This window comes from Cygnus olor, chromosome 5 (genome assembly GCF_009769625.2).
Source record: "Cygnus olor isolate bCygOlo1 chromosome 5, bCygOlo1.pri.v2, whole genome shotgun sequence".
Lineage (NCBI taxonomy): Eukaryota > Metazoa > Chordata > Aves > Anseriformes > Anatidae > Cygnus > Cygnus olor.
The window spans coordinates 37625004-37651514 of record NC_049173.1 but is presented as its reverse complement, the minus strand read 5'-3'; the positions used below and the strand labels follow the sequence as shown (position 1 = coordinate 37651514).

The window sequence follows — 26511 nt, the reverse complement described above, 5'->3', positions numbered from 1 at the left end:
TCCCATCCCATCAAAACATACTTTTAGCACCAGGCAGGAATCGAGGGTTAAGCCTCCTTTTCTTTTTTTTCTCATTTTTGCTCCTCCTGACTTCTGTGAACACATTATGATACCGCCTTCGGTTCCACTATTACATCTTTTCCCACAAGACCGTTGCCTCATCCAGACCACAGCGGGGAATGTGCTTTCATCTCTGCCAGCTGGGTACTGCTGGAGCGCCCGGCCGTGCCCCCAGGAGCTGAACAGAGAAGACACAGAAGAGGTCAGGTGCTGCAGATTCGTCCACAGGGCTTTGGTCAGACCCACATCTGGGAGGGCATTTCCAGGGAGCCTCCCATTGTCTCCTTTGTCCCGCCTGGAACAAAGGACCTCCATGAGACGGGGTTTCCTCTCTCCTGAGTTTAGGTGCCTAAAAGTTAGGTGTCTAAACCTAATTAGTTGGACAGGCTTCTTGCATAGTCAATGGAGACAAATAGGTACCTCTACTGTGTGATTCACCTCGACTATCTTCAGCATTTATCTTGAGAAGGGCTGACTCACTCTGGAGCTGAATGCCCACTTCTCTTCTGCGACTGTAAAGGCAGATGGGCAACTTGCTTAGAACTTGATAGCTAATTTCGGGATGCCCCAAGTTCAGCAAGGCGGATCCCACCCTGCAGCCAGGCCACAGCAGTGGCTCTGGGCACCATTGCTGTGTGCTGTCTGAGACCCCCCATCAAATTTCCCTCAGAGGTTCCATGTCCAGCCATACCAAGCAGGGCTGGGTCTTAGTGTGTCCAAATCACATTATCAGCCCCTATCACGTTATCAGACCAAGTTAAATATTTATAAAGCTCTTGGGGGCAGGGTCCACATCTTGCTACGTGTTTGTATATTCTTTCATGGAGCAAAGCCCCGGCACCGGTTGCAACCTTTGTGGACTGGTGCAATGCAGGATGGGGAATCTCTGTGTAAATCTGCAGGTCTTGACGAAATGCAGCTGGGAGTGCAAAGAGTGCTCATGGACATTGAGAAATAAGCAGGAGTGAATCATAAGAGTCAGGAGAAGCTACTAATGTGTGGGAAAAAGGCAAATGTGCTACCTCTGCACAAACATATAATAAGGAAGTATGTAATAATAATTATTGTTATTGTAATACGGTCTGGGTGAGCATTTGGGAAAAAGATATCTAATAACTGACAAGCAACGTGGCTCGGTTTGTTTTGATCTGAAATTCAAACAATGGTTATGTTTATAAGGTAATAATACACAGGGCACAGAGCACTGGCACTGCACCAACTATGCACTCCACAGGTCGGGTTTATATAGGTCATGCCAAACAAATAATAGTGTTCTTCAATATAATTACTGATTCATTAAGAGAATGAGAGAGAATGTAATCGAGTCTGTTTGGATTTCAGGGAGGTGTTAGATATGGTAAATTTATACATTTGAACTTGGATTTTGGAGGTATCATGTGTTTGCCCAGCTCTGCTCCTCCGGAAGCCAGCGGTGAAATTCCCGTTGCGGTCTCCTGCAGATGGTGTGAGAAACCTGTTCAGCTTCTGGTGCTTCCACAACACTCTTGGGAGCCTCTCAGAGCCCTGTGTAGCATTTCACAGGTAGGTTGGGAAGCTAAACTACCTCTAGACCCCCAATCCATATGTGCAGTGCCTGGCACTTAGCTCAGGCAATTGCACTACCCCGATCAGCGCACCTCCAACCCAGGGACACTCTGACCCCTCCACTTCTATGTGTGACCCCTCCACACTATGTGCTCCACCCATAGCCACCCATACTGGTGATGGCATTTTGCTGTGCCTGTCCCTATGACCTACCTGAGTTTTTTCCCAAAGAAAACACAATGCATGTTGGCACAGCCATGGGTCCAGCGTCCCTCATCTCCATCACCAGCCCCGCTGCTGCTCCCCACTGTGGGAAGGGAAGAGCCCTGGCGTCCTCACTCCTGCCCCCCACCAGGGAGCAGCTGCATTTTTTAGAAAGGCCAGACTGGGCATAACACAGGGCTTCTGGGCAAACAGAGACCATGGAGGAGGGAGTGATGCATGGACAGGAGGTTGTGCAAAGCGTCTGGCTCTGAGCTGGTGTGCGCCAGGGTGGGAGACGGCAGTGGGGGCTGCAACAGGAGCGAAGGCACGTCCCAGAAACTGCCTTGCCCCACGTCTGAACTCTGCCCTGTGGGGGAGCAAAACAGAAACAGGAAAAACGGAACTGCTGAGCAAAAGCAGCGTCCAAAGTAAGTGGGAAGGATACAGTGATAATAAATGAACGCATTTTTTTGTGAGTCTAAATCATGCCCCTCTAGTCAGTTGACTTCTTTGGGCTTCTGAAAAAGCTGGTCAGGAAGAAGTAGGGACCATTGTAAATACAGGTTTTCAAAAGGTTTTTTGATAAAGGCTCTTCCAAGAGTGAAATATACTTGGCAGCCATGGGATGAAATGTCCCATCATGGATTAAAAAGTGGGTCAGAGCTGATAGGAGGGGGGGAATCCATGAGAAGTAAGTGGCCAGCAGGGTAAGAAAAGCTTGCTGGGGTGGGGGTGGTGGGGCCACGTGTGGCGGGGATGAAGGCCGCCCTCAATGCCATTTCAAAACACAAATGGGGGAAGAGGACTAACAAGGCAACAACGTTAGCTGCCAGTGGAGCATTATTTATTGTAAATTCAGGCATGGCTAGGCAGAGCTGGGAGGCACTCCAGAAGCTTCTAACTAAACTAGGAAACCAAACCACAACGATGGAGAAAGTTCAGCTTACACAGAAGCCAAAACAAGCCATTTCAGAAGAAACTGGGCAAGCCTCTTGCTCTGAATTAGAAGTTAGCTCGTAGGGGTCAGCAGTGGCATGGGCCATGGCTGTTCAAGCATTGCTCAGAAAAGATCTGGAGCCTGGATTAACATGATGAATAGTCGTCGCAGAGCCTGGTCGCACATCGCAGTCCCTGTCTGCTTGCCTGCTTTGAAGGGCCATAGCAGCAGGACCTAAAGCAGCTCCCTAAGAGCAGCCCCGCTGAGACAGATCAAAAGCCCACCAAAAGCAGCATGGACGAACAGCAACAGGATCAAAGGCAGAGCTGGGTAGGGGGCTCTTTCTTGTGAAGGGAGATAGATATTATTTCACTTGCAACAGCAAAGCAGAGGGCTACAAAACAATGGTTCCCTTTGGTAACAACCAGCTGATGCTTGCATTTTATTTGTGTCATACAAGGGGAAGAGAAAGGTGTAAAGGTGCTTTTAAAAATAGTTGCAAGGGAACTGAGTGCTTTGCCAACAGCCTGCCTCGCAGTACCCTTCCAGACGGGATGCGATCTGCCGATAAGCCCGTACCTGGCCTGAACCTGGCTCGGCGTGCCAACCCACCCGTAGCAGCATACCTGCTCCGGCTGGATTGCCAAGACCCACTTTTGCAGAGGCTGGATGCAGCTGCCTTGTGGGCAACATCCAGCCCGGGGCAGCGGCTGGCGAGGCCCGGCCCGCGCACCCAAAGCCTGCTCAGCGGTGGTGTCTGGCCGCCCCGGAGCGGGAACGGCTCTGCTGGGGACAAGCACAGTTCCTGGCAGGGTGTGGTAACACCAAGCCCCATGCAGTAAGAAACAGAAGGGGGGTGTGTTTGTAAATAATTCACTAGAATGACCTACATGCTACCAGGCCTTTGTTTGTTTTTGTGAAGTCGGTAGAGAGCTGCACAGCCTCCGAGACCGAAGTTTGGGGACCAAATGCTGAGAGGTGACACAGAGCAAAGGCATCCAAGCCCTCCGTGCGGGAAGACAGCCTGGGGTGGCTTCAGAGTTTCCGAGCTTTCTTGCATACAGAAAGCTTTGTGGAGAAACTGGAGAGGAAGAAACGCCCCGCAGCTACATGTGGCAGCCTCAGAGACGCGCGAGCTTTGCCACACACTCCATGGAGGGACCAGCAGGGGAGATAGCTTGCTGGATGGTGCCTGTCGTGTTTCAAGCAGGGTGTCTCTCTGCCCCCAACCCCATGTGTCCATGGAGAGGCAGACCTTTGGTGGAGGAATGAAAGCAAGGCCTCGTCATTAAAGAAGAGCTGATCATGCTTCTCGCAAGAGAGACATTGGGCCTGGTGTCTGAGCTGCCTTTGATCTCTGGATGCTGTGATGCCCAGCTCCATGGCACAGTGCCCTGGATGTTGCTGATGGCAGAGTGCTTCCTCTGTGCTCACCTTTTGCTTTCTGTAAGGGGATAAGGTGTGTTGCACAAACACGAAGCATTGGTTACTGGCTACTGCTCCTGCTTGCTGCTACTTTTTTGTTCTTTAAGACTCTGCTCCGTAGATCATGTGATTATAGGGGAATCAGTTTTCAGTTAAAAACATGCTTTTCCTGCTGGCTATTGCAGAGAAGAACATGAAAGCTCTGTAGAGTTGAGCCCAAAGGCTGAAGAGTCAAAAGACAAACAGATACTGAATCCAACATTACTGGTTTTCAAATTTTTAAAATGATATTGTTTAGGATACTGACAGTATTTCAGAACCCAACTCTTAAATGTCTGGGATTAGCTGTTCTGCAAAGAAGAGGATGTTGGCTGTCTAGTACTACTTGGGAAATGTCAAAATCCCAGCCCACAGCTCTGCAGAGCTTAATATAGAGCTTAATCAGAAGTCTGTTACCACCCTCAGGGGGCTCCGAGCGAAAAGCAGGTCAGGTTTTCTCTTTCATCTCTGCTGCAAGCGCTGGTCCAGATGGATAATACTTCCAGCAGTGATTCCCAGCAGCAGGCGGCTGAGGCTCTTCGATGGCTACCTGACCTCCCCTGTGAAATGGAAGTTCTGCCAACAGTACTGGCATTTCTTAGCAGACAAGCATCCACACGATATAATTTCTATAGTAACTGGTGTCTCTGTGTCTGCCATGACCATTCTCCCTGCCAGCCCAGCAGACAGGACTGAAATTACCTGGAAATAAAATTTCTCAATGAAAGTGTCCTTTCAACTTGCACCGCTCTGCAATAACAGCACATCCACAACCTTCTTTGTTTCTTGCTGTAGTTTGCCTGTAGATGGTCAATTGCAATCTTCAGGCCTACAGAGATGATTCATGTTTCCCCATTGTTAGGCATATTAAAAATAATAATTAAACAAACTCCAAAATTCACTGCCCTCCAGTGTGTGCACCTCTAGCCCTTATAGCTGAGACGCTGTATCCACCAGTTGTTTCTGAATTTTGCAGTTGGTTGACCCACCAGTACAGTAACAGGATGCTGGGTGGAGTGGTGTGGTTCTTCCCAAATTCAGATGCGTTCAAGATGCATGGCTCAAAGATGACCAGTCTGTCACCTTTAGTATCATTGATGGATCAAAAACCCACAGATTCATGCTGTGGTGGATATGACTGTGTCTGTTGCTAATGCAGCTGTTCCGAAATGCAAACCAGAATTTCTAAGTGCTGCTGAAATAGTGAAAACCCTTTGAGGACCAGGTGTGGGGGTGGTGGATGGCAAAACCTTGTCTGGTGAAACTGTTCAAAAGAGCAAGTCTGTTAACGAACAGAGGGTCCCACGTTCACCTCCAACACCGTGCGCAGAACGACAAGAAGCAGCAGCAAGAACCGGCAGTGCACCAAAAGCAAAGTGTCCAGAATAAACCAGGCCAATAAAAAGAGCTGTGCATGTGAACTAATATGCCAGTTTAAGCCACGTTTCCTGAAGCAGTTGAACCCCCAGCCACAAAGCTCATCCCAGGAAGAAGATCTGTAGCAGTGACGGTGCAGTGGGATAAGTCTGCCTCACAGCTGCGCTGCATACGGCTTGCCAAGCATGTTGTTGCAGTGCTTGATTATCCATCTCTCTTCAGTACTGGAGAAAGCAAAAGGTTCCTGTGTGCGTGTGCACTTGTGAGCACACGCAGTAGCCTATGAAGAGCATGTGTGCGCATGAACAAGCACCATTGAACACGTGAGCAGGACGCCGAGGGGTTACCGCAGCCACCCATGCGTGTGGCCGGGGCTGAGCACCCTGGGCCACGCGAGGGACGGCGCCATGCTGGCAGCCGTGTGCCCGTGTGCAGGCAGGGAGGGTGCAGGACTGTGCTGACAGCAGCGTGGCTCTAGCAGGGAGAACTTTTCCTGGCTGCTGACGAAGTGCAGCTGGGCTCAGCAAAGAGTTAAATTGGTAGAGAAGAGTCTAGAAGGGCTCCTGCCAGCTATAAACAGAGCGATCAGCATACACAGGATGTGGCGAGCAGCTAAAGGCGTCCCGTTATTAACTTCACTTTTATTTCAAGGGGATTCACTTCTCTGTTCTGTTTCCCATTTGGGAAGTGAAACCTAAGACCATGGTACCACTTAAAAAAAATGGTCACAGCTCGTTTGTTTTTCTACTTTATTCTTTTTTCTTTTAAAGGTTACTCTGCTGTTCCTTTGACGGAATTTATTGAAATTACTGGTAACACACTGAGTCTTCACTGAGAGTAACTTCACTTCTGTTTCTCTCCTGAGGCTCTCATTCAAGACTGTTGACTCTGAGGGGAGTGTTTACTTGAGGACACCTCATGCTGCATGCTCACAGCACGGTGCAACCCAGCCTGGAAGGAACAATGTGGAGAGCGTTAGCACCGTCTCCTCCGAACAGCAGCGTCAGAGCCAGCCTGCACACTGCTCCCAAGGTGCTTTGTAAACATTTATTCGTTCTTGCACACGCTCCCTTCCCTCCCCCCATAAGGTGAGGAAATGTTATTGTCACCATTTCACAGATGGAAGAAGTGAGTTCAGATAGGTGCAGTGACTCACCAGCCGCAGCTGAGGCAGATCAGGAGCTGAGGAGTCGAGCATAACCCAGGAGGTCACGTTCCCACCCAGGGCTGGCAATGTAGGTAGTGCCAGCCCCATCTACCTGCCACCCACCTGTCCTGAGAAGCAGTAATGCTCATCTCAACATTTGCAGAATGAGATCAGATTGCTGTGGCTTACTCCATGGGCTGGTGTCATCACAGTGTGATATATTATTATGATATCATGATGTTATTACGCCTGAAACTAACGCAAGGCCACTCGCAGAACACGGGTAGGCAGCTGAACACTGGTGACCGTGCACTCCGCAACCACATCACACGCACACACACGCCCTGTACCGAGGTGTTGGTCAATCCCACCACGCCGCAAGGATCTGCAAACGATCTGCGTGCTGGGCAGGGCTGTCCCCATGCCTGTCCCTGTCCCCCCTTCCCCCCCTTCGCTGCTGTCCTAGGTTAACTCGGCCCCACACAGCCCCTGTGTGAATGACTGAGAGAGGAAACGTGGCTCGGTGAGGCAATGGAAGGAAAGTGTTTGCTTCTCAGGTGGAAACGGCTCTCACAGCACATGGTCAACAGATAAGGATCAGAGCCCACATTCGCAGGTGATGCTGGCTATTTTGGAGCCCTGGGTGCTTGTTGGAAAATCAAGCTTTCCTCAATGCAAGCACTCAGGTGACAGGCACTTGGTGCCCAATCGTGGCTGAAAATTCAGGGCCGTACATTACCACTATTTGGTGGCAACTATTGCTGTTTACAATCCTCACCAATATCGTTTTCCTCTCCCACACGGCATCAAGAACAACAACAACAACGAAAACCCCCGCTCCTTATCACCTCCGCTTGCTTTCCACACTGTCTGCACGGCACATGGTTTCACTCATCCTCAGCTCGGCGCGGGCGAGTCAGATCAGTCGGTTCCACTTTCTGACGCAGGTCTGTCTGTCTGTCTGCTTCTCAGGCCCGGACAGGATGTGCCTGTGATCAGGTTCACAATACTGGAGGGGAGGTTGAAGTTCACTGTACAAATCTGTGTATTTTTAAGTAAAACCCTTGGTATTCCCTTCTTTTAAACAGAACCTTTGTGGCAGGTCATCCTAATTAAACTACAGTTTAGCTGCCTTCTGCCTTGCCACGTGCAAAACTGGTTTCCATTGCCACAGTGAAGTCTGCAGAAAGATCTTCTTTGATGTCTGGGGACTTTGGGCCAGTCTGGAGTCCTGGTCCTGCACATGTTGAGAGGAATGGCCAAACCCTCATGGATTGTAAGGTATGAGAGACCAGGGTCTCAGCAGACTCAGGAGCATGAAGGGCGTGCACCTGAGTGCCTAGGCTGCTCCAGGGCCTCCCTGCATCTCTTCCTACCATGGTGTGTGGTTGTGGGGAGCAGTGGGATCTTACAGGCGTAGGGAAATGGAGAGGTGTCTTAAGCATCGAGAGCAAGATGGCTCTTCCTCTTCCTCTGGCCCTCCTTTAGGGAGCAAGCACCACATAAACTCTGCCAGAGACCTGGCTGCAGAGTCACAGCAGGCTCAGGTTTCCCGTCCTTGCCGAGGGTCAGGCTGCAGTTTCAGGCTGTGGGGAATGCAGGCCAGCAGCGTGAGGGGTGGCGGGAGAGCGTGGGCTGGCATGTGGAAGCGCCTGGAGTCAGCACCTTTCGTCCTCTGTTGTGGAACTGGCAGAGAGTTAATCTCATAGTTAAACTATTACTGGGCTTCACCCGCTCTTATCCCTCCACAGTGCAAGGGGCAAGGGGCTTAGTAGGTCAACTGGCACTGGTACCTGACAGCAATTAAAGGGACCCGGCCAAGGCGCAGAATTTGACCTATGCCTTTTTGGTTAGATCTTTTTCCACACTCCATGTCAGTCCTCACAGGATGTTTTTGCGCTTCATTGTGTTTTGTGCTAAACAAATGAAGTATAAGCCCCGCAAAGCAGAATGCCCAGCCCAAAGCCAGGGATGCTCAGAGCAGCCTTCATGAGCTCCCTACAATAACACAAGAACGCACAGCGTGCTCGTGAGGGCAGCCTTAATATAACTGATGGGTACATGGCAGTCGGGTCCTTGCAATGTTGCAAAACACAGTTCCTGAGTTTCAGGAGTTCCAGATGGGGAAGACAGCTGTGCCAGCTGTGAGACTGTGAGAGACAAATAAAACAACTAGCTGAGAAGGAGTTACAAATTCAGGACAAACGCCCAGGCAGCACCCCGCCTTCTTCTTGTAAGATGCATATAGCCAACACCCCGTTGCAATGGTAATCAGGGCCCTGGATAACATGGGGTTTGTTTGCTGCTAATATTGCCATTGTACCTACCCTAGCCGCAGATCTCTGCTCCAGACCTAAGCCACCAAGACTGCAAGTTAGAGCTCTGCTGGCCAAAAGCTTTCTGAATGGGAACAGAGAGCGATCCTCCCTATCTCTACAAGTTCTAGCTCAGCAATGTGTGCTACGCCCATTCATCTGAATGCAGAATTAGCTCTGAAACTAATGATAAGGCTTTAAACGCCATTGCACAGCTAATTTATTTCCCCACTGTCCCAAAGTGCTTCCCGGGTGCTGAAAAGCTTGGCTGCCAAAATCTCCATAGCCTCTGCTGACAACAACCTCCACAGCGCAGCTCTGCATTGCAACACCTTTCCCATCACCGCAGGCCCGAGCGCTTCGAGCAGCAACGTAGTTAGCCATGGTGAGGGTGGTCACCCGCCTCGATGCACAGCTTGGGGAGCCGAGGCCGGGCGAGGCGACGTGCCCGCTCCCCAGGCTTGGATGGGAAGTGTGCACCCAGCTGATGCCTCCCGTTTTCCACGCATCTGTTCCCTCCTCAGAGTTAATTTAGCAATTTTCTTTGCCTTGATGTCAGCGGCATTACATAAGTCTAAACTAGGTGTGAGATCACAATACAACACATCGATTATACAAGGAGGCACAAGGTCATAACCACCCTTTGGACAGAGGGAGGACGTGTGTATACACACACATAAACACACCTAGGTGGATATATATATAAACACACACGTGTGCACACAGCGTTTCCATTTGGAGGTGTGCCATGCATGGCACATGTCTGTTGGGGCAGAAAAACATCGCTGCCTGTGTTTCTGCATCAGAATCTTTTGTTTTTCTCTCTTGGACTTTGGAGTTACTTCTGTTTTACAAAAATAGCACCACTCAGGGCAGTCTTCCTGATAGGTGGAATAATTTCCCCTTGAGAAGGAACTGGTGGAAATCCCCTCTCTTGAGACATTTTAACTCTGCCAAAAATGTAGAATGGGAGTGACTGTTTTAACTAGCGAGCTGACTTGGATGAGCTAATGGGTTTTTCCATCACTAGTGTCTAGTTCCAGGGATTTCCATGAATTGCTGTCAGGACAGAAGAAGGCAGCAGATTGCAACTGTGGGATCTGCTGTTTCAGCTCCACTGACACGTCATTCCCTCAGGACACCCAGTGACCTGGTTAATCTAGTTCTTTGCTTCTGACTTCTCCTCGTAAATGATTTATCAACTGGCGTGGATCCCTGTTTGCTTAAGGAGGCGTGTGACGACCTCTAGCAGACTGGCTGCTCAAAGCCATGGGCTGCGTTTGGCACCCGAATGCTGGTCCCAGCTTGTGACCCTTGGCACGGGGCGCAGAGGGACAGGGCTGCAGCAGAGCCCGGTGGGGAGGGCAGCTGCGGGGGACTGTGGGTAATGTTTACATGGCTGTCTGGAGAGCGCCGTGACTAAGCTGCCGGCTCGACAGCGAGAGCGCCTGCCCAGGACCTGCCTCAGCCCGCTCTGACCCCCGTGGTATGAAGGTGCTGGTGGGCAGAGGGCCGGCTCACTGCTGCGTACGGGCTGCGGGGTGCTGCCCGCGGAAGCCTCAGCGGTACCAGAGCCAGCCTTGAGGTCCGTGTGCTCCATGGAGAAAGTAACGTCACCGTCCTCCGCCTTGACCATTCCCACAGAGAGATCTGCATCGGCGGTGGTGACATCAGTGTCATGTCTGAAGCAGATGTGGCTCTGGAGGTCTTCATCACGCACATATGTAGGTCTCTACGCATGTCACCACGTGCGAAACGCTGCCGTAAGAAAAAGATGGTGCAGATCTAAACTCACTCGCTCAGAATACAGGGAGTGAGGGTGAAGATAATTCCTGCAAGATTTACATCCTACCTTTGTACCTGGGCTAAAGGAGCGCAGAAAGAGATCGGATATCACAAACTGGGCACCCTTCTGAAAAACTGTCTATGGGCAACTCCCTGCCTTCCCTCCAGGCCAGTTATTGCTGCTTCCTGCTCTGATTGTTTCAAATCCGGTTATCTTGAGTTATGCCTGTTCTGGCAAATACGGTGCAGCAGAGGGGAGGTTCTGTTCCAGTCGATGCTGTATGCATGCCACAGATCACAGAGATTAGCATGGGAGGAATCGCTGAGATGAGCTGCTTGAGGCAGATAGTGGGAAGCTTACAACAGAGCTGTGTAACAGAGTCATAAAACTGTTGAACGAAATCTTCATTTTGGAGGACACGGGGCCATGCTGGATTTGCAGCTGGCAGGAGGCTGCTTTACAGGGGCAGCACCCAGCAGTAAGCGAGCAGAGGAAGCCTGTTGTGGGCAGCTGGGCTCCCAAGAAGCGCGGTGTCGCACCACCTAAGGGCCACACATCATCAGGGAGGGCTGGTTCAGGCTGTGGCAAGGAACCTGCAGCCACACGTAGAGAGGAGCAGGGGTGTGTTTTCTTCTTGCGTAAGGGCGGATCTGGAGCAGCTTTCAGCTTCCTGAGACCTCAGGGGTGGTCGATCTTCATGGCCGAAGAGGGCGGAAGGTGCAGCTCCCATTCCGTTTTTGGGGGCACACCACTTGCATGTGCCTCAGCAGAAATCTCTGTTCACACACCACATGCTCCCACTCTGCTCCTTGTACAGAGGACCAGCGTCACCGAAGGACAGAGAGATGGTGGGATGTGTGAGGGCTAACCCCACCTCACTAGGAGCAGCCACAGCTTAAAAAACAAACCCATGTCCCCACAGACAAATTCAGTCTAGGCTGGGCCCACACGCCCTATGAGATCCTAGTCATAGTCACAGAGCAGAGAGGCAGGGCAGGGAAAGAAAGGGTGGTCAGTGAGTTATCCCCAAATCATATTTCCAACCTCTTAATATGTGTGGAATTATTTTAGACACAAACTTCAGTCTGAATTCCCAAGTGGTGATAGACTTGTATATGGATAACACCAGGTTCAGGCTTAATTTCAAGCCCAAACTCACTGACCGTTCACACCACCTCTTCCATTCAGTCTTGCTCTCCAAAGAGCAGAGAGGAGCCTGCTCTGTATAGAAGCTATGTCCTTACAAGCAGCACAAGTGCTCCTGGCTCAAACCTCTTGGTTTTGTGAACTCAAACACATTTACTGAGGACAGCACGGATGTAGAGTGATGCAAGTGCAAAACTCCCCAAAAGCATTCCTGTGTCCCTAGGGCACTGAAACAAGAGCCAGGTTTTCTCATTGACCTCTTTTGTGGCAGGTGCACAGATTTAGCAACAACACGTTAAAAGGAGCACCCAGAAACTCTTTGGCAGAGGCAGGACTGGAACCTGCTTCCTCTCATCATGTCTCCCAGGCCGGGGGAGAGCTTGCTTCCAAGTGCCTGGCTTTGTTCTGGTCCTGGTAACACAAGACAATTTTCTGGTCTGTTCTTTGTATATCCCAAAGGGTTTTTAATTTGCATTTTTGACCACAACCAAATTTAGGTATTTTCATTGAACTGTTCACACAGAAACCATTTTATTGAGCTGTTTTGGTTTTGGTGTGCTAAAAACACCAGCTGGTGGAGCAGTTTAGTGCATTACAGGGAGACGTCACATACCTCTAAGTTAGGTCTTACTGTAGGAGATCCTACCATGATGCTCTGGACAAGCATCAACTGCTTGTCATGTAGCCCTGACATCCTAAGGTACCACCACTCTTCTGGGAAGACAGGCTCAGAGTTAAGAGGCAGCTGACCACAGTTTCTTGTCCAGGACCACTGCTGATGAGACTCACATTAAATCTACTGGCAAATCTAACAAGATTGAATGCAGAAGGACACAGCCTCGGATAAATAGAAGTTAAGGGAATAACCTGTTTTTCTTGGACTTGGTCCAGTATTCACTAAAGGGATTCCCGTGAGTATCAGTAGGATTGAAATCAGACCATAAATTTTTTATGAATTTTCTTCTGCTTTATTAAAGAAAAAAAAAAAACACGCAAACCCTAAAAAAATATAAAAATCTATTTTAAGAGTTGTTTCCCCTTTTTGTTACATATTTATTCTCCTTTCTGCTCCTTCCCGTCACTAGGAAGGGTATACTGCACCTCTGACAGCACTGTGATCTGACAGCTGCCCATAATCTGAGCAGTATGTTCCTGAACAGGAGACTGAACCCTGCTCCGAGCTGCTGCAGCAGAGCACAGGAGTGCTGGGGGAACGTCCAGCTCGCAACTAGCTATTCACTGAGGGCCCTGTCAAGGCAGAACTGCATATTGAGAAGACACCCTTTCTATCTCATTATCACCTCCCCAAACTATCAATTAAAAAAGATGTCACTGTGGATGTCATCTACCTTCTGCATGCACTTTTTTCACGCAGGGCTGTGACACACACTTCATACAAGTCATCTAGGGAGGGGTACTGTAGGCATTGAGGCACTTAAAAATGCCAGCAAAGTGCCTAATTGGAATTCAAAAGGGCATTGGCCCTGACTCCTGATTTCAGTGCAGCTTAGACATGTAAGCCCCAGTCTCTGTCTCTAGGTACCAAACACCTTTGAAATCTGGTTCCCTCAGTTCCCTTTTTGACTACGGCAATTAGCTCTCAGGGTATTATGAGGATGGAAGAATACCCTGACTATGAGTTCTTGGAAAAAATAGAAATTGGGATAACTAAGTAACGTTTAAATCAGTTAGACAGTTCATTAACACTTCCGCTAACAGCCAACTTAGAGAGATTCCTGTGCATGTGCATTCCTTCCCACTGTTAGCATCTCCACTCACACAAGGAATATTTATGACCCTTCTCCATCAAAAGCCTGCTTATTCTTATTTAAAATAGGCCATAAAGATACATATATTAACATTAGGGACATTAACGCTCCCTTTTTGTCCCCATGCTTAAAAAGGAAAAGAAGAATTCAAACCTTAAAGTGGGAAGTGAATTACACAGAGTGGCTGCAGACAGGAGCCATTAAATGCCTGGCTGCATTTTTTTTTTAAATTGAAACAGTAAAGCAATTTTCTGTACAAATAGCTCTGGCAAAGTGTGTTCTGTCGAAGTTCACAACCACACGTCCCTACAGATCCAATACAGCAGCAGAGCCTTGGACCTTCCTGCATGCTGAGGAGGCACTTGGTTCTCACCCAGGAGAGCTGCTTGCCCATCAGGCAAGGCACTGACCAAATGTGTGCAGGCTGGAGGGCGAAGCAAAGCACCACAGCTCTTCTTTGGTTCCCACACAACTTCAGAAATTTCAGGATGAATTCCCAGGTAGCAACTCCTGGCCCAGTAACGACAAGTACAGAGTCCAGAGGGAGGCAAATCCATATTCCTCATTTTGAACAAGAGGAGGGGAAAACCCACACATGGTTGGTTTTCCTGTAATCTTGATTGCCCGTAGGTTTTGGTCCAAACTACTAAACTGTACGGCCTGTCTGTAAATTGAGTGTTTAAAAGAAAGGCGTGTCTGTTTTTTTAACTTTTTGATGTGTCAGTAATAGGGGTGCCATCTAGAGGCCAAAGTGACTTTCCAGCACATTCCATTGGACAGGAATGGCAGTGTCAATAACCTACTCCTCTCACTACCTCCTTATAAACGACTTATCATTTCTAAATAAAATTGTTACAGTATGAAGTACTTCTCCATACACATCTCTCATTCAAGAGTTGCAAATCCTGCCTTAATCAATCCAGTTTAAGAATGGGCTATACACATTAGCCATGTATCTACCCACTGCAGGGATGAGATGTTGAGAGCAGCAACAGGCTCTGGTTATACAGGTTTGGACACCATCCTTCCCATCCTGACCCTGAGCTGATCACTGCAAGTCAAACTGAGCCGAACTGCCAGCGGTGGGATCCAGTCTGGAACTTGCCTTGGTGGTTCCAGCCCCGTGCAGAACAACCACATCTCATGCTCCTCTGCATTGCTGCCTAATGTCCTCTCTTGCCTGGCTTGGGAATGGCCTCTCCCTGTAGGAGTCTCCCTACAGCAGGCATAGGAATCATCTAATGTTAATGCAAGTGTTAAAAGGAGCCCCGTACAGGGCAGGCATGGCCACCTATTGCTCCCCACAGTGCTCCATGCTAATTAGTGCTAAACCCTCCCTACCTCCCACCCAACCGGAGCAGCTGAGCAGGTTGCAGTGGAGCAGGAAAGTGAGGGTTGCACAGCGCTGCTCAGGCCTCACGGCCAGAGGAACCCCAATCCAATGCCCTCACAAAGCACTCCAGATTTGCTTGCAGACTCCCTGCACCCACCGTGTTGCAAAATCCCCTGCTGATGTGACTAAGAGTCATGCTCTGCAGCCTCAGCTTCGGTTTCTACCTCTCACAGTCCTGAAATGGAGACAGGGAAGTGTCAGATGCTTTCTGTTCTCCTTGCCCAAGACTCTCTGACCACGGGTGTTTTTGCGTCCACAGCGCTCAAGGGACCTTTCAGTCAGTGCTATCTCGTGAGTAGCTAAATAAAAACAGACCCAAATGTTGTCGGCTCTGCTTACATCAAGGAAAGGGGAAGCAGCTCTCCTACTACAGCAAGCGCTAGCAAAGTTCTGCAAGAGGCAGCTAAAAGTAGGGCTGCCCCCTACAACACTTCCGTCCTGCCTTTGACACACGCAGCTTTCACGTCTGATCGGCCCCACAATTTCCTTGTCGCTGGCTTGCCCCACGCCCAGTGTCCCCGGGCAGCCCTTCCTGCCTGCAGAGAGCCCCGGTGGCTTTGAAGTGCGGGCAGCTCCCTCACACTGGGGCGTGAGCAGCCACCTCCCCTGCTTTCTTCATTGTTTTGGTCTGCATCAGTTGCAAGTGAGAAGTGGGACAACCCCCCGGTGAAGGTCTCGCCCCAAGAAGATGCTGAAAGTCCCTGAGGTGCTGAAGACAAGAAAAGTTTTCCACAGTGGAGTATTTTCAAGGGTATTTTTCTCAGTAAATGAAACGATGGAAAGTGTTTGTGTGAATACCTCTGGGATGGCAGTCCCAAACATTCCCTTCTGATTTTGGCATTTTTTCCTGGAGACCCAGGAGCTGAAAATGGCATGAATGTGCTTCTTGGAGTAAAAAGGAAAGAAAGCGCACCCGTGGTGTAAAGGAGGGGTTGTGGACCTCCTCTGCCTGGTCTGAGGCGCAGGGCTGAGATGCCCCTGGCGCCAGGGAGCTGGCTGTCAGCAGGCTAGTGACACCGCGTGGATGTTGGACGAGGGCACGTGGAAGGTGGAGGTGCGTTAGCAGCGTGCCGTAGGAGGAGCAACAGCGGTGCCAGTTCTGCCTGGGCAGTCTGTGAGAAGTGACATGGGACAGAGCTCGCGTGGACGGGCATCGCTGCTAACGCGAAGAGAAAGCCATGAAGTGTGTTAACCCCAGTGAAACAGACTGTTGAAAATGGTCTGTGCTGTTTGCCCAAGGTTTTCCAGATCCTGGGAAAGTAATACCCGTGGGAAGTTGAGCTAACTGGGACCTCATGAGCTTTACTGTCTTCTCCACTTGTCAGTCCAGCAGGTACCAGAAAGGGTAAGGCAGCATGTGCTGGATTCCCTGTAAAGACAAATCGGATGAGACATGGATGATTGGGCCACAGGAGGACTGAACAACTTACCACCATGTTGCCAAATGGCAGGAGCAGGGGCCCAGGCAGTCTGGGACCTGATCAATGCGACAGGATCTTGGAGTCTGCCTGTTCTGGCTTCAAGCTCTCCAGCAGAAGGATTTCGTCTTGAAGGGGAATCACTTCACAGCCCCTGTTTGTGCTTGGGGGAGTGGATAGGGGGTAGGGTGTGTGGATCGAGAAAGCCAGCTGAGTCCCCTTGCTGTAAAAGGACCGATGAGAAAAGAGAACTGCACCCCTTCACCGGCGGTAGGTGTGCTGCCTCGGCCTGCCCCCCCGAGCCCCGACGTGGTTAGGGGACCCTGCAGTTTGAGGCTGCTGCGATGAGCTGGCTTGCAAAGGGCTTAACAGGAGAAGGCATGCCTGGGGAGAGAGCCCCTGGCCAGCCTGCTGTGAGAGGGCTACTTCCCCATTGGATGGTAAAACACAGCAGAAAAGCCATCAGCTCAGAAGGCACACCCAGACCGCTGGAAATTCTGTCCAGACCAAGCCAGAAACTATTTCCTGAAGCCTCTTTGTCACCAGACTGCTTTAGAAGAGTGGCACCATTGAAAGTGTAGCTAAGACCGGCTGGAAACAGGGCTGTGGCAGGAGAAGGGTGCCAGCCCCACTTCTGGGTAGCTCCTGTGGGTACACGTGTGCGCGTGTGTGTGGGGAGAGGGGGGGCTGGTTCCTCAGCAGTTTTATTTTTCTCAGTCTGGTTCAGAAAAGAAGCATTTGTAAGCTCTCACTACTTCTAAGCCTCACCAACCACTCTCAAGAACAGCCTGTGAAGGTTTCCTGGGTGGTTGCCTTGTGGTTTTTACCGTTGCAGTTTAGTATCTGGATCTTAATTTGGCCGCCCCCCCTCACCCCGCTGCCCTGCTGGTGGCCGCAAAGGCAGGCCACGTGTGCCCTTTGTCAAGCTGTGCCCTGCGTCCCTCAGGAGCTGCAGCAGAGTCAGGAACAGGCCTGCAGCCCTCGGGTCTTCCTCGCAGTGCTCCTCAGGGCAGAGGCAGACCAAGGGCAGACAGCGGGATGGGAAGGGACACGCAGGTGGGCTGCCAGCAGATCCTTCGAGGGAGCTGCGCATGCCTCGGCTCCTTCGGCTGGTTTTTGAGGCCCCCGCTCCCCCTCCTCGTCCTTCCGCTCCCCCGGCAGGTGAGCATGCCGGAAACCACACGAGCGGAGGAAGGCAGAGTTTCCAGTTCTCTAGTCAGTGGTGGTGTTGTGTATTTATGGTACATAAATACATATTTTTTTTCCACAAAGGTTTGGGTCACCAGGGCTATTTTAAGATGGGTTTTTCAAGTTTCCTCTAGAAAGGGTATTTCGTTGAGGCAGTGTTACAGCACCATCTGGTGGGCTCCCAGCTAACCTCCCGCAGCAAAGGGGCCGTGATGCTTTCTGCAAATGGCTGGCGCGAAGCGACCCCGTGGGAGCAGAGGGGTTCTCGGTCTGTCTTCATGGTGTACCAGCCCTGGGCAAGAGAGCTGAATACTCTTGCAAGCACTGCTGTGCTGCGAAATGTCTGAGGCAACTCAGGCTGTAACACCTGTCTTGAGCTCGCAGAGTGGGTTGGAGAATCATCCAGGACGATAGAAGGATTTACAGTACTCAGCATCATCCTGCATATTTTACAGAGGGAGATTGTGCAGTTTGGAGGCTAGTGAATGTTGTGGCAAGAGACCTGGGGATGGGGTGCAGGTACCTTAGCTGTAACCCCATGCTGGTCCTGTAACCAGGGAGAGCTTTCCACACACAGCCACCTTCCCTCGGCCTGTAACATTCTGCCTGGTGCTAGAATATCCAACAAGTCAGGGACTGGGGATGGCTGCAGTGTGGTCTGGAAGCTCCCAAAGAACACATTCGGCTCCAGCAATCCCCGCCTCCTCCAGCCCATGAACTCCATGCTACGGCTGTTGCTTGCTTCACATGATATATCTGATAATAAGGTATGCTGCAGTTTCCTTCAATAGCACAGCATTGCAGCTGACACTCTGGTGCCCTGCCTAATTGCTGATATACTGGACAAACCCCACTGTTATGTAAAGTGCACAGTCATGGTGTAGCAGTGCATGGGGCAACTTTAGACCCAAGTCCACCTCAGCGTTGGCTGCTACGTAACACCACTTCTCCACTGTGAGTATAAGCACAAACCACCCATCGCACTGTTTTTCCACACACAGCTATTACTGTTGTTCAGGTTACGTAGACAAATGGGAGAGTGTGCAGTGCAGGTTTTCAAGATACTAACTGAACTAAGTAAATTTAGAGATTTGGGATCTCAAAAGTTATATACTGACTATCATTCATTCTTACTGAACAATACAGCAAAGTGTGATTCTTTTGGCATTCAAGGATAAGAGAGATGAGTTACTGGAATAAAAGAAGTTCAGGGAAGGTCATATAATGAGCATATGTGGATTTTAGACCATACAAGTGCCAGGACTGGAAAAGGGTATAGCAAACTGAAACAGGTGGAGGGCAGGTGTGGGCAGAAAGCTTGCAGCAAGCATTTTGGCAAACCTGGAAGAGCAGTTTACAGCAGTGTTTTTTCTAGGTGCTATAATAGGCTATGACAATTTGAAGGAAAAGAGTGAGGAAGTTTCTTAAAGATATGAGATTTTTTTTTTTTTTGAGCAGATCAATTTTCAGTTAGGCATTCACAGGAACTGGCAGTGATGCAGAAAACATGGCAGTGGCCATGTCTGCAAGAAACAGCAGAGCTGCTTGCTTGTACTTTTTGTTAAACGGACAGTACGATCTGAAGCTTCACTGCAGTGCATGGCTTAGGCAGGCAGGGCTCACAGTGGTGAGTAGCGCTTAGACACAGAGCCCCATTCACCGAGATTGAAGAATAATTCTTTCAGGCATAGGTATAAAATCCAAGGGTTTTATCCAGTTTCCTTTCTTTCCCCGTGTATCTTTTCTTACTTTCCTTTCCTGTCATTGTAATGGCACTGTTTGCTGCAACACCTCCTCTTCACTCCCAGGTAAAATCTCACCCAAATTTTAACAATCAGTTTGTGGTACCTCTGCTTTCAAGGTTCTACAGTGTGAGCATTTGCAGATTTTAATGACTTCAGCTAGACCAGGAAGTGCTCACTTCCTTTAAAAGCATGACCTGCTATATCTTACCTCTGCGAGCCGCAAAATAATATCTGTAGGCCTCTGGAATGCAAGGAGAAATCCTTGCCTTAGAACTAGTTGTTGGGCAAAATAAAATAAGCATGCATATAGGGTCCTGCTGGACCTGATCTCAGGGTCTTCAGCGATGTACCTCATGTACATATGCACACATACACAGAGAGCAGTTCCTGGCCTGGACTGAAGCATCTACTCTAAGCATGTTGATCTGGACCTTTCCAGCTCAACCTGTCATTGCTGAACACCCACACAGCATATGGATTTTCGAGGATAGGAAAAGAAGAACGGGGAGAGGAGACCCTGGTTACGGGAAACAGCCGCTACACCACACAAGAGTATCGTTCAGTTCCTGTGAAACTCTTTGTCTTTTATTTTAAGCCCTTCATTAATCTTGAAGAGCGGGTTTTACCTTACACTCTCGCCTCTCCCTCGTCACTCCCTCATCAGGCCCAGCAAATCAATAGTAGCGATTGTCCTTTGAACATCTCCAGACTACCCAGGCCTACAGGGTTGCCATTACCTAGTATTTCACTAAAGAACATAATGCGGCCTTGTTTCTTACCCAGGCCCTCAGCCTGTTAAGCCTTACACTTTCCTTTCGGTGCCGAGTCGAGCCAGGGCTGGAATGGCTGCTTTACGTGGAGTCAGTTTATCTGCTGCATCCCATGCAGCTGATGTGCACAGAGCACCCTGCTTGCGTGCCCCCCAGCCCCAGGCCTCCGCTAGGCATAACTGTTCGCTCATCGGCGGTATTGTCCTAGCAAATCAGCCCCAGGGTGAATGGCTAACAACTCTCTTGCAGGTTTGTAGAGAGAGGGGGTGGAGGGGTAACTGATGGCATGGCTAGTAAAAGGGGAAACACCCTCAGGTACTGTATGCACAGCATTTAGCCTTCCAGATAACAATTGCTACACAGGGGGAATGGAGGAAACTGTCTGGAAATCACACGTTTCCAAAACCCTTGTGAGAAAACCGAAGCCATTTAGGAGCTGTACAATATTCAGCGCTAGGACCGGGGTGCAGCAGCAGGGGCAGGCAGTGCCGAGGTCTGCCCATGTCAGACCTGGTGGCCCCCAGCCCTGCGCAGGGTGGGGAGCACTGCGCGTACAGGCCCAGCCAAGCTCCCCTCAGCTGGGTGCTCCCTGCCATCCCCACCCGCACAGCACGAACTCTGACTGACAAATAGCAAAAACTCGAGTGATCTATGTCAGGCACAGATTCCCAGCACCCCAGAAGTGGAGTGTTCCCATTCCAACAAAACAGCTGGAAAAAAAAAAGCTGTTTAGACTGAAAAAGTCTGTCAGCCCCAGTCTGAACAGTTCCCAGATCCAGCCTCCTTCCCCGCACATGTGGGCAATGTCCTCCACCACCAGGCCACCTGGAGCTGAGGTCTGAGCTCAGATAGGTCTCTCAGCATAAGCTAGGGGAACTTTACTGAAAAGGGTTGTTCCCCCAGGCTACTACAGCTCCTAAGGGGCACGAGGGTTGCATTTTCCAAGGCAATTTTTTTTGTTTTATCCTGCAAGAGCATTCGGCTCTCCAGATTCCTGTACACGGCCTGATTGAACACGCGCATCAGAAGAGCCATCCTGCTTCCAGGGTGTCTGTGTGACTCTTGACCTTGATGGAACAACTAGAGAGCTAGTTAAAAAATAACGTAGAGACATCGCAACTCCTGTGGAAATCATTGGGAAACAGATGCTACCTGCACCTTAAAAAAAAAAAAAAAGTGCTAAAGTTCCTGTGCATTCTTGCTTATAAAGTGAATGGCAAATGTCCTTGCACCAGAGAAGGTTCAGAATTGAAGAGATGAGGCTGGCAATTACAGTGCAACAGCTACTAGCGGTATTTGCTAGGGCTGTGCTACTTAACTGTTGCCCCCACTGTTGGCCCTGCAACCAAGCCCAGCTTTGATTAGATGCCTAGGGCTAGAAGCAGCTGTTTGGGAACCGATGCATAAGAACTGCTGCTGAGAATGAGGAGCAACATCTAGAAAAGGGCTAGAGAATTTATGGAAGCACAAACTATAGCCTTCAAGAGAGGATGGCAAACATAACAACTGCAAGTGAAGATGTCTGGAAATCCATTTTAGGCATTTCTTCTTACTCTGAAGCACACTTCTATTTCACATCAGTTTTAAAATATTTTTTTCTCTTCTGTGAGGAAACAAACCTGAGCCCGTTTCATGACTCCACAAGCAGTGGCAGCAAGTACAGCCACTAGATGGCAGGAGTCAGAGATGAATCTATTCAATGAAGAATCCTGGCCTTCATTTCAGGCACACTCCCATCCTGTTCCTGAAACTCCCTTACTTTTCAACTACAGGTGAACACCCTTAACCACTTGCTTTGCTTTTCTCACCTGTAAACCAGTGATGTGACATGGCCAATTATATCAAAGTTTATTTATCTTCACAAACTACTTGGATACCCTTGGTTGAAGAGTCATGTGTTAAATTTACAAAAATGTAACAAATAATAAAGAAATGCGATACACGTCACAGAAAAAATCTCTTATTTTGGGGGATAATAGGATACTTGTGCTTGTGAGAGAACCAGAAGGATCACGGGGGAGTTACACCCCAGGTCACAATTCCACTTCCTCCCACCATGTATCAGATTCAGAGAGAACTGGTAAAAGCAATACTTCAGGAGACCTGAAGTATCCACTCTGTGATAGAATCGAGATTGCTTATGGAGGATCAGATGAGCATCAGAGCTGGCACAAGACAACGGGCAGGAGCAGGGACAGCAGTTCCTCTTCCCAGCAGTGAGCAGCTAGATCATCTTCGCCATATTGTTCAACTGCACCCCCAAGGCATGGGTGGAACCCTTACAACTAAAATAAATTTAACATTTGCACTGTCTTATGTCACCTCCATTTACTGAGGAGAAATTTACAAAAACTGCTCTTCAAGGCCCAGGCTAGGAGGATAAAGGCAGGAGTAATGACAGGTTTACTTGTTCTCATGTAAAGTGTCAGATGTTAGAACATACTGCCTGTAAAAGCTGTGACTTCAGTACATTAAAGGAGTTTATGGTTATTTTAAAGCTGGGCTTTCATTCCTGTGCCCTGTAGTGTTGGAACTAAGGCACCTGGTAAAGGTAAATAATTTGTTCCAATGCAAATCTAAAAGTGTTCTATTTTAAAAATAAACTGGCTTCTGAAATACAATAGTTCAGCCAAGTCTCATACTATACCGTGTTCCCTGATGAGTCTGCCAAGTTTATTTCTTCTAATCAAGATGCCTACCTGAATCACAGACACTACTCACAGAAACACAGGTAGTGTTTCTTTAGACCTTTTGCTCTTCTGCAGAGTACCAAATACTTTTAAGCGAAGCAAACAAGTACACACATTCCCAAATCTGTTTATCGTAAGATCACATGCATAAGGAAACTTCTAAATTTGAACTACTGTCATCAATAATAAAGGTCTTGTTTCCTTCTAACGTGTATCTTTACAGTCTTTGACACTAAAGCTGCCACCTCTCAAAATTGAAACTCCCTCTGTCCTTTTTTACTTCACTGCTTCTTTCTACTCTAGTCCATCTTTCCTCTCAGGACTTTTCTATACTTGCTGGCCTCAGGCTATTTTATTCAGGCTGCGGAACCGTTTTTTTTAAAAATTTCTCCACCAAGTCAGATGCCCTAAAACTAAGAATTCCGGATTGGGTTTGCTTCTCCAAGTTGAGGTCTGATATGACCAATTTACAGTGGCACGATGAGTCATCCTTCATCAAAGTTATTAAGTGTACAAAACTGTAGCTCATTTTACACGTCAAGTAATGTCTAAACTTTAAACACAACTGAAAAACGTAGCTTGCATTTCTGCAACTACCTACCTTTCTTTCCCCACCTGTGTTTGCCACTTCTGAGTAAATCAAGAGAAAATTATGCAAGGGGAATAACATCGTACAATAAAGAATCAAAAGTGAATAGTAACATTCACAAGCTCTGTATTTACGCTATTTGCAAGGTAAGCAAGTTGTAGCCAGGAGCACTCAAGGTCTCCAGTATTGCACTTGCCAATCTCAAAGGTTCTAGGCAAGAAGTGGACATTTTGGAAGGTTTTTGGTAACATCACAAATTTACCAAAGCAAGCAACTTAGCAAAATTGAGCAAATCCCAGCTTTCCCAATGTAGTCACTTCTAGCAAGATTCCTTTGCAAAGTGATTCCTATTTGTTCCTTCTGTTTTGCTGAAGTAAAAATTCAGGTAACATCAAGCCAAGCATGCAAACATGATTAGCAGAAACTTCCTCTAGTAATGGTGTCTGTCTTGGTGCTTTAGATTAACAGAAGTAGTGTAGGCAATGTAAGAGTTCCTGGAACTGTATTTCAAATGTTCCAAATGGTTTTACTTACATGAAAATTCCTGTATTGACATTTGGCTGTTGGTTCTTCTGTCAAACTGGGGACAAGAAGGTCAGTAACACAAATAGTTCTGCAAGGACAGCAGAGAGACTATTATTTGTGATCAGGTCTCTGAAACACCGATGGCCACGACAGGAAAATCCTATCCAGTCATCCTTTTAGACAGGATCTGATTACTTACATCACAACTGGTTTCTAGTTTACATTTTGCTTGCTTTCACAAGGGTACACCTTCAAGTAAGTTTCCTTGCGATCGTGTTTGCAAGACTGTATGAAGTGAACAACACCATGTAACACTAGTACACAACACTGCAAGGTAAGCCAGAAAAAGGTTTTATTTTTATTAGGATTGGTACATTTAAACACATGTAAGACTGAGTTTAATTTACATGTATTTTTCCAAAAATGTTTCCCTTCTTTAACAATCCAGAAGTTAAAAAAATCTTATTCCAAATTATAAGAACAAACAGTATTTGCAGTGGAAATTTCTATTAATCAAAACAACTGTGCATTCAGGAGATTTAAAGAAATTATCCTCTTTACCCTTTAACATGATTAACTTTTCTTGTTACAACTGACTACACTTTTCCTGGGAATTTTTGCTGCTGTCCTTTACTAAAACAACCTTCCTTTCCGTCAAGACTATTTCTAGTCATACACACAATATTCAGTATCATACATCTGGGTATGAAAGCTATGCCACTTTTATAAACATTAAAAACATGGACATGCATATTGACATTTCTGTGCAGTTTTATGGAGTCACCTGTCAAATAAGGCCTCTACATACAATAACACATACTAGTGAATTACTGGAAAATTAGTATAATGGATTCCCAATAATCCTGACATCTGAATGGTATGACTCATTTTAACAGGAAAATCCAGCATTCCTTACTGGTTAACATTGTATTCTTTCACTAACCAAATGAACAATATTCAACTGGCCAACATGTATTCCTGAAAGTCTGTTGCAAATTAAGCTTATTATCAAGGTCATTTAAAGCTGGAACTTAAACAGCCTGTTAAGCCAAGCAATGGGGGAAAAAAGTGAACTCTAACTAAATTCAGCTGGTCCATTCATACTCACACAGAAAAGTAGCCACAGAACTTTAAGGAATAAAATCTATACTTCTCGTTCTCGGACTTAATACCAAGGACAAAAGATAACGTAGTATTTTGGAAGTCAAAGGCCTTGAAGGTGGAGGGGAATTTGGGGGCAGGAGAGGGAGAAAGCAGCGTATTGTCTCATCCCATTACCTCAGCATTATGTGTACATATTATATCTATGATAGAAATGTTTACTAATAGCAGGAAAAAAATAACAAAAAAAGACTTCCCACTCCAGACTTCACTGAAAGGAGAAAGCCGACAGCCCCTCCTCACAGAGATGGCCTATTTGATGACAGGCACTTTGGCAATGTAAAAGGAGGTTACCCTTTCATCATGTTAACTCTTCCCCTCCCAGTTCTCATGTGTAATTCATCTCAAGTCTTCAAGAAACTTGAATCAAATTAAACGTATTAATACATCTCTAAGAGCAGGTTAACTACGGCTATGAGCAGAGCTCGACCTAGAACGAGATTTTCTTTTAGAAGAAGAGGGAGATGGGGAAGAAGCTAGCAAGCTGGAGCGGTGGCTCTTCTGGGAATAGCTCTTTTTAGGTGTACGGCTGCGAGAGCGAGACCGGGATCGGGACCGGGATCGCGAGCGAGACCTGGACCTAGACCTGGATCTGGACCTTGATCTTGACCTAGACCTGGACCGGCTGTATGATCTGGAAGATCCGGTAGACTTGGATTTGCTGCGAGATCTTGAGTAACTCCTTGATCGAGATCTGCTTCTAAAGAAACACAATTAAAAGCTGTAGTCCTATTTCCTACTTTATGTAACTGCTTTGTGTACACAGCGCTTCCAGCTGAACATCTGAACGCACTAAGCACAGCATTCAGTTATTTGAGAGAGCTGCTCTTTCTGTTAGTTCTATCAAATAACATCTTAGGCCAAGGATACCAGGAACTGCTAGCCTTAACATTCTCTGCTAGTTTGACAAAATAAGAACCACCTAAGAAAAGGAAAAGGCCTTTCCCATTTTCTGCCTCCTTCCTCTCCTTCCTCCCAATCTCTGAGAGCAAACAATTTTTAGCCATTTATCAAGAAAAGCACAAAAATGAAAATTCATACCTGTAGTCTTCAGTCTCTCTAGAAACGCCCATGCGAATTAGTTAGGTTTTTTTCAAGATGCTAAAAATGGCTCTGGCACATACCACCACTACACTTCAAGGCTCAAGAGTTTAACACAGTCTCTAGTTATACAACCCTTTTTCATGGAAAGAAATAGATTTATTTTTAAGAGACTTAATGAGAGAGCTGCAGCTAACCTGCTTTTATGACTAAGTGGCAGAACTGCTTTGGGAATAATGCG

The 26511-nt window shown here is 48.0% G+C and overlaps 1 protein-coding gene and 1 long non-coding RNA gene across 3 annotated transcripts in view; one reads left to right on the top strand and one right to left on the bottom strand.

Annotated features, from left to right (window-relative positions):
- LOC121071275 lies at positions 1–25184 on the top strand. Its single transcript, XR_005820497.1, has 2 exons — positions 1–1602; positions 3669–25184. It is a non-coding gene; the product is annotated as an uncharacterized LOC121071275 (long non-coding RNA).
- Positions 24407–26511, bottom strand: part of LOC121071272 (serine/arginine-rich splicing factor 5-like) — a 15768-nt gene continuing 13663 nt past the window's right edge. For both annotated transcript variants that reach the window (XM_040559498.1, XM_040559499.1), the window contains exon 8: positions 24407–25929. In XM_040559498.1, the coding sequence (XP_040415432.1) occupies positions 25632–25929 (298 nt within the window). In that variant the 3' untranslated portion in view covers positions 24407–25631. The remainder of the gene's footprint in view (positions 25930–26511) is intronic.